Genomic DNA, 8,670 nt, shown 5'->3' with positions numbered 1-8,670 from the left:
TGCATACATTAGAAGGCCACTTTAGATGCCGTAAAGTGGTTGTAAAGGCAGAAAGTGCATTCTATGCATTAAGATGAAAAAACCTTCTGTGTTCAGCAGCCCCCCTCAGCCCCTTTAACACTTACCTGAGGTCCCTCTCTGTCCAGCGATGTCCACAAGTGTCTCAGCCATCCGAGATTCTCCTTCCTGAGAAAATCAAAGTCAGTAAGCCAATTGGGGGAGAGAGAGGGTGGGGCTAGGTCAGGGCTCCATGTCTGAATGGACACAGGGAGCTGTGACTCGGCTCGGGTGCCCCCATAGTAAGCTGCTAAATCTGAGGGCACTTGATAGGAGGGAGGGGCCAGGATCACAGAAGAGGGACCCGAGAAGAAGAGGATCCGGGCTACTCAGTGCAAAAGCAAGTGCAACAGAGCAGGTAAGTATAACGTGTTTGTTATTTTTATAGGGAAAAAAATGAGACTTTACACTCACTTTAATTACATGCGCAAGTGTCTTAAATATTATTGCATATCTACAAATATTTTTCTTGCTTGAAGTCCCTGCAGCCTCTTGAGCTCACAGCAGAAAAAGTAGAACATATTCTTATCACCAGACTGAATACTGTCATATAGAGCATTTATTGTATTTAAAGCAAATTTTTGTAACCTAATTTGGGTATTTGTTCATATAGCTGGTACTGTAAATTCATATTTTTATTTCTGATGCTGCAGTGAAAAAAGTGACTTTTTACTGTATCTTGGATAGAGGACAACTGGAATTACATTCTGCTCCATGTATTCTGAGGGAACCTTGATGTTTCGAAGTCTGAGTTTTCTAGTGAAGAATTAACATTTGGCATTGCTGAGAGTAATAAGAAAACTGGCTCATCATTTCTGCACCGAATTTTGAGTCAGCATTTTGTTGAAAAATGTCTATATTAGATGATTTAGATGTCAAAAAACAAGTCAGACAACAAACCAAGGAGGCGATTTTGACTTATTTATGTATGTTTTCTTTTTTATTTATCACATCATAAAAATATTGCAATGGAGAATCAGACAATACCGAATGAATTATTCCTCTCTGGACTGTCTGACCTTCCAGCTCTTCAGCTCCCTCTGTTTCTCTTCTTCCTTCTCATCTACTTTCTGACAATAATCTGGAATTTGCTGATCATCTCCCTTATAGTCACCGACTCTCACCTCCAAGTTCCTATGTATTTCTTCCTTGGGAACCTGGCTGGTTTGGATCTCTGTTGTTCCTCAGTCACCGTCCCACGAATGTTATTTGACCTTCACACCAAGAGAAAAAAGATTACCACCATGGAATGTATAACCCAAGTCTTCTTCTTTATATTCTTTGTTGACGCTGAGGCTTTTCTGTTGTCTGTCATGTCCTATGATCGATATACTGCTATATGTCAGCCGTTACATTACATACAAATCATGAATTCAAAACGCTGCGTACAGTTGGTATCCATTGTGTGGTTTCTTGGTTTTTCCCATTCACTAGTTCACACACTTTGTATCTTAAAGATAACTTTTTGTGAATCAGGAATTATAAAAGGTTTTTTCTGTGACCTTCCCCAGTTGTTTCAGATCTCCTGCAGTGACATCTACATCAACGTTCTGCTCATCTTTCTCTTGGGTGGCATCCTTGGAGCTGGATCTGTGATACTGACCATTCTGCCCTACGTCTATATATTCAAAACGGTCCTGAAAATACAAGTTAAAGGTAAAAGGAGTAAAGTTTTCTCTACATGTACCTCCCACCTGACAGTGGTCTTCATATTTTATTGCTCCATTATGTTTAATTATTTTCACCCAAGCACTAATAATAATTGTTCTGCTGACAAAATGTTGTCCGTCTTTTACACCATTATTTTTCCTCTCTTCAATCCTCTGATCTACAGTCTGAGGAACCAGGATATAAAAACAGCCTTTACAAAGGTTTTTCCTTTTAGGAAAATCTTCCACCTTCCAATCAAAATACAGAATTTACATTAGCTAAATCCTCTTTTGTAGATATTAGAAAGATATAGAAGTAATATTTTATTAGTTTTTACTGGTATTTTATACAGTGCCGACAATTTACATGGGGCTTTACACGGGGCTTTACATGGGGCTTTACATATTGTACACTGTATTACCAAAAGTATTGGGACGCCTGCCTTTACACACACATGAACTTTAATGGCATCCCAGTCTTAGTCCGTAAGGTTTAGGAGTGTGTCTATGGGAATGTTTGACCATTCTTCCAGAAGCACTTTTTGTGAGGTCAGACACTGATGTGAACAAGAAGGCCTGGCTTGCAGTCTCAACTCTAATTTTATACCAGAGGTGTTCTATCGCGTTGAGGTCAGGAGGCAGACCAGTCAAGTTCCTCCACCCCAAACTCGCTCATCCATGTCTTTATGGACCTTGCTTTGTGCACTGGTCCAAATCATTTAGTGTAGGGGGGATTATGGCGTGGGGTTGTTTTTCAAGGGTTGGTCTTGGCCCCTTAGTTCCAGTGAAGGGAACTCTTAAGGCATCAGCTTACCAAGACATTTTGGACAATTTCACGCTCCCAACTTTGTGGAAACAGTTTGGGGATGGCCCCTTTCTGTTCCAACATGACTGCACACCAGTGCCAAAGCAAGGTTCATAAAGACATGGATGAGTGAGATGGGGTGGAGGAAGTTGACTGGCCTGCACCTCAACCCAATAGAACACCTTTGGGATGAATTAGTGAGAAGACTGCAAGCCGGACTTTATCATCCGCATCAGTGCCTGACCTCACAAATGCTCTTCTGGAAGAATGGTCAAACATTTCCATAGACACACTTTTAAACCTTGTGGACGGCCTTCCCAGAAGAGTTGAAGCTGTTATAGCTGCAAAAGGTGGGCCAACTCAATATTAAACCCTATGGACTAAGACTGGGATTCCAATAAAGTTCATGTGCGCGTAAATGTGTATCTCAATACTTTTGGTAATATAGTGTGTATTTACATCAGTCCCTGCACTCAAGAAGATTACAATCTCCCTAAATCACAAGCATCCACATGCTCCATCCAATTTAGGTATCAATTAATCTACCAGCATATCTTTGGAGTGTAGGCAGAAACTGGAGTTTCCAGAACATTGAGGAGGAAACCAATGCAAGCACAGGGAGAACATACATACTCCATGGGAACACTGTACCCAAATTAAATGTAAATATTTTTTTTGCACAAATCAAGCAGCTTTCTTTTGGTGCTGTTTGATCATCACTGAGTTTTTTAATTATTAAAAAAAAACAAAAACAAAAAAAACATTTTTTTTTTTTGGAAAATTAAGAAATTAAATCATTTTATTTTTCATAATATGTTTTTACACACTGTCACCAGTGCAGTTCAGTGTCATCATAGCACTGGTGTGGCAGTGATCAGGGATTGTGACTGGTGACAGTATGTTAAAAAATAATAATAATACCTTTTTATTCATTATTCTAAAAATTTTTATTTAATTTTTTAGTTTTTTTTACAATTTTTCTTTAACATCCTGTCATCAGAGTAGTTTAAGGAGAAGCACTGCCAAAGCTCATTTGGTTTAACTTCTCCTAGGAGTGCAGGCCATTCTGCACCCATTTTCAGCAGACAGTGGGATCCACCCAGATCCCTAGACTGGCACCTGACCCAGCCTCTCAGCGAGCCAATGACAGCCTGAACCAGCCACTCCCGCCCCCACACAGTCCAGAGCTCCACGGGGAAATGGGGGAAGCAGAGCAGAGAACTGGTGACTGACAGTCAACAGCTCTCTGCTCACAGAGCACTACGAATGATCAGCAGTGTATGATTGCTCATTTCTCAGTCTTACAGCCAGTGGGGGGACAGATGCAGCATCGGACCGAGGCTGCATCCACCTAGGTAAGTATAATAAGAAAAGGGGGGTGTGTATACCGTGCTAAAATGTTATTCATTGTAATGTAGTAATGTGAAGACTGCAGCGATTAACCAAGTGATATAAACCAGGTAACACACATAAACAAAATAAAATTGCGCTAGTCATATGTGAGAAATAGTACTTATGGTGTTATGACACACTAAATAAATGAGGCATCAAAAAGTGCAAATGTGCAAATAATAAACAAACACTTCAAAAAACACTTGATGTAGAGTTTTCTGTGGCACACCACTTACAGTAGTCAAGGACTCCTACAAGATAGTTGGGACCACCTTTCTCTAGGATGGTCAAATGGGCAAGCAGAATTACCTCTATGGGGTAACAGAAGGCAAAGCCCCTAGGGTAATGAGATGATAGATGGGTCCTTCACGGTAATCTCCCCTCACAGCAGGATATCCCAATCATCCAGGAACAGGAAATGATCATACAGAGAAAGAAGCTCAAATAGTGTAATACCCTTAAGATGGAGTTTATTGAAAAAAGAAAGCCAAATGGCTACTTACAATGTAAAAAATTGGTATGCGCACATAAGATAAAAGTATTTGCGAGCAAAAATGAAGCACTTCCGGGGTCACGTGAGGCACGATGGCATCAGCACATAGCACCGCCCGACATGTTTTGTCACATGTGACATCATTGTAGGTCGGAAATAACTGCAATCCATGGTAATGATTTCAATTTCATGGCAGTGACATCTTCCTCCAGTTTCGCTCATTGCTTACAATTCGCATTATGAAACCAATACACTATCCTAGTCACAAATGCTGAGCGCAAATATTTTATAAAATCTGGAAGGGCCAGACCCCTAATCATCTTTGTCCTGGTTGGTATATCTCTTCTAATTTGGCCATATAAATCTCCCTATAGCTCTATGTAGTTGACCCAATAAAGTTGTTGGAAAAATATTGGAATTATGTATAATGATTTTGGTAATATATCAATTTTTACTATGTTAATCCTTTCAATCCAGGAAAAAAAACGTTCTATCGTATTTTTGAAGCAGTTATATTTTGAATTATCGGAGAGTAGTTTAATTCTTGAAGCTTAGTTAGATCTCGAGGGATATATATCCCTAAATATGTAATGGCGTTTTTTTGCCATTCAGAAGCTTCAGATTTATCAAAATTAACTATAAAATTACTCACTGCTCCAAAACGATTAAATTCCTTAATTAGATTTGGTATAGTCACCACTGGATTAGTAATATAAAGCAACAGATTGTCTGCATATACTGACATTTTATATTCTTTTTCTTTAACCCTAATCCCTTGACTATCTAATTATTATGAATAGCTGTATTCAACTTTTCCACTACCAGTTCGTAAAATAAAGGGGATAAAGGGCATCCCTGTCAGGTTCCATTTGAGATCGTTACAGGATCTGAGAGATTTCCATTTATCCGTACTCTAGCTTTCGGATTGTAATAGGGGGCCATGATTTTCTCCAGAAGCTGAGGACCTATACTCCATTGTTTCTACAAAAAAACACCACCCCACCCTGTCGAATGCCTTTTCTGCATCTATAGAGAGAAGACAGGATGGGATGGATTGTCTCCACCAGTGTAAGAGTCTTCAATGTATTGTCTCTAGCCTCCCGAACCATCATGAATACCCACTTGATCCAAATGGATATATGCTGGTAAAATTGGTGTAAGTCTATTTGCAATAATCTTAAAGTCACAGATCGATATTTGTTAAAGAGATCGGGAGATAGTTCGCACACAGCGTATGATCCTTCCCAGGCTTAACTAAAATATGTGCCTCCATTCCTTGTGGAACAAAGAGTTGGGAGGCAGAGACTGAATTGAAGGTCCTACTCATAATAGAGACCAAAACTTCCTTCAGATGGTGACAGGAATTGAGATACAACCAAATGTTGATGTATCGATGCTATCCATAATACCAGGGTCAATGAAATCCATAAAGACGGATATTCTTCACCATATGATAACAGCTGCCAGGACAATAATAGTCTGAAGATGGTGAAAAACAAAAAGTTCTACAATAGCGGAATGGATTTGTGAAATGAACAAAATACAACATATGGAGGAACAGATAAGGAGAGAAGAGAATGTAAGGAATCAAATGCCAAAAAATATGGCAACAATGGGAAGAGTTTCGGTTCTCGACAAACATGATACAATATTTATGAAAGGGAACATACTACCACATGGAGATGGCAGAGTTTTTTTTTTTTTTGTTTGGGGTTGAAGTTAAAGTTGTAGGATGATTGGAATAGGAGACAATGCATGAGGTCCTGTGTAGGTGACAAAAGGAAGATGGAAGGATATAGAAAGCGAAGATAGATCCTAATACAAGGAAATATTGCCTATTGTCAAGGACACATGATATTAAGTATAGTTATAAAGTAAGGTATATCAATGTATATGTATTTGTATAAATTGTTTATAAAATTAATAAAAAGAAATTGAATAAAAAACTTCTTTTAGTGTCTATTAAAAGACTTGGAGTAAATCCATCTGGTCCAGGACCTTTGCCCGGGACCAGTGAGCTTATAGCTTTTTGTATTTCTATTATTGAGATCTCTCTTTTTAACTCCTCCACCTCTTCACTAGGTAAGGTAGGTATTGCTGTTTCCCATATAATTGATGTACTTTTTGGCAAAATGTTTCCGGGTCCATACCTATTGGTTGACTTGGGACATTGTATAATCTAGAATGAAAGGAGTAAAACATTTTTAAAATTCCTCTAGGATCATATGTCATCTCTCCAGATGGTTTTTGAATTTTTAATATAGAAGATATGGGTACTTGTTGGCGTAATGCCCTTGCCAAGAGCCGGCCTGGTTTATTCCCATGTTGGTAAAACAAAGCACGATTTTTATCTCAAGCCTTAGGGTCTGTTCATTCAATAAAGTCTGTAGTTCTATCTGTTTATCTGTTAATACTATTACATTTTCTGGAATATAATTTTGTTTATGAGTTTTTTCTAATGCTGAAATATCTTTTTAACAGAGAAGATATTCTACAGGCTCTATCCACCTTTAATCTAGCCCCATGTTTTATAAAAAGACTTCGTAATACACATTTTAACGTTTCCCATTGAAAGGGAGGAGAGGTTGTATCTCTTTCATGATCTATCACAAAATTGCTAACTGCCTGACGAATTTCTGACATACACATATCGTTTAATCTCCAAGACCAATTTGTTGTTCCACAACTCGGTATAGCAAGGTCTAAAAACACTGGGGCATGATCAGACCAAATAAAGCTTTCCAATCTCAGAAGAAGATGTCATTGCCATTCCCATTTGGTTTATAAGGAAGAAAATCCAATCTGTGATTGGTATTATGAACCTTTGAATAAAATTAATATTCTCTATCCGTCGGGTGAAAAATTCTCCATGTATCAATTAATTGATATTTATCCAAAATATCTTTAAATGTGTTCATTTGATTAGTAGCTTGAAATAGACGAGTACCGGTAGTAATAGGTGAAATAGGTGCAGTAGTGTCCAAACCTTGGTCGAGAACAAAATTAAAATCACCCCCTAAAAGGGTCACACCTTTCGCTCTTTCCATGAGATCTGTTAATATTTGTATACCTGTCTTGATCTGATCTTGATTTGGTAAGTGTTAAGTTAATAAAAGTATATTTTTTTCCATAAATGGACACTTTTAAGAGTAAAGATCTTCCATCTCCACTCCTCCAACTGTCCAGAACTTAATGAGGTAAAGATTTATGGAATGCTATAGAGACCTTCCTAGATTTAGAGTAGGAAAAAGAATCATGATACCATGCTGAGTAATATTTGTTTTGTATATGGGGTATATGGTTTGAGTGAAAATGCGTTTCCTTGAAAAAGACAACACTGACCTTTTTGTTTATGAAGAGAGTACAGAATTTGCGATCACTTAGATGGGGAATTCAATACTCTGACATTAAAAGAACAGATCTTGACTGAACCCATACATTTAGAAAAAATAATAAAAATTTTAAAATGTTAATAAAAAATTATTAAAAAACTTTGATAACTTTATCATTAATTACAATAACAAAGTAATACATAGGTTGTTTCTTTGAGAAAATGATAAACTTTCTTTTGGCAGTTTTTTTTTTCTTTTGCAAGGATTGTGTATTGTGTATGGAATCTATAGACAAAGAAATGTAAACAAATGCAGTTTCAAAAAGTTTTAAAAGTAATTTTACTGAGAATAAGATGTATACATTTTGTTCTATAATTTGTCCTGCTTAAAATGACACATAGTTACATAGTTACATAGTTACATAGTAGGTGAGGTTGAAAAAAGACACAAGTCCATCAAGTCCAAGCTATGTGTGATTATGTGTCAGTATTACATTGTATATTCAGGTGCTTATCTAACAGTTTCTTGAAGCTATCGATGTCCCCCGCTGAGACCACCGCCTGTGGAAGGGAATTCCACATCCTTGCCACTCTTACAGTAAAGAACCCTCTACGTAGTTTAAGGTTAAACCTCTTTTCTTCTAATTTTAATGAGTGGCCACGAGTTTTGTTAAACTCTCTTCTGCGAAAAAGTTTTATTTCTATTGTAGGGTCACCAGTACGGTATTTGTATATTGAAATCATATCCCCTCTCAAGTGTCTCTTCTCCAGAGAGAATAAGTTCAGTGCTCGCAACCTTTCCTCATAACTAATATCCTACAGACCCTTTATTAGCTTTGTTGCCCTTCTTTGTACTCGCTCCATTTCCAGTACATCCTTCCTGAGGACTGGTGCCCAGAAATGGACAGCATACTCCAGGTGCGGCCGGACCAGAGTCTTGTAG

General features: G+C 37.9%; 1 protein-coding gene across 1 annotated transcript; it reads left to right on the top strand.

Annotated features, from left to right (window-relative positions):
* The first annotated feature begins 1,025 nt into the window (after positions 1–1,025).
* On the top strand, positions 1,026–1,985 carry LOC141147895 (olfactory receptor 8G17-like). Its single transcript, XM_073635057.1, has one exon. The coding sequence runs from the start codon at positions 1,026–1,028 to the stop codon at positions 1,983–1,985; it is 960 nt and encodes a 319-aa protein (XP_073491158.1).
* Positions 1,986–8,670: the final 6,685 nt, after the last annotated feature.

Source organism: Aquarana catesbeiana, linkage group LG06 (assembly GCF_042186555.1).
Source record: "Aquarana catesbeiana isolate 2022-GZ linkage group LG06, ASM4218655v1, whole genome shotgun sequence".
Lineage (NCBI taxonomy): Eukaryota > Metazoa > Chordata > Amphibia > Anura > Ranidae > Aquarana > Aquarana catesbeiana.
The sequence above is the reverse complement of the archived record's forward strand: the minus strand, read 5'-3'. Positions and strand labels throughout refer to the sequence as shown.

Coding starts and splice junctions, on each gene's coding strand:
- LOC141147895 (XM_073635057.1), top strand. CDS start 1,026: ATGGAGAATCAGACAATACCGAATGAATTATTCCTCTCTGGACTGTCT.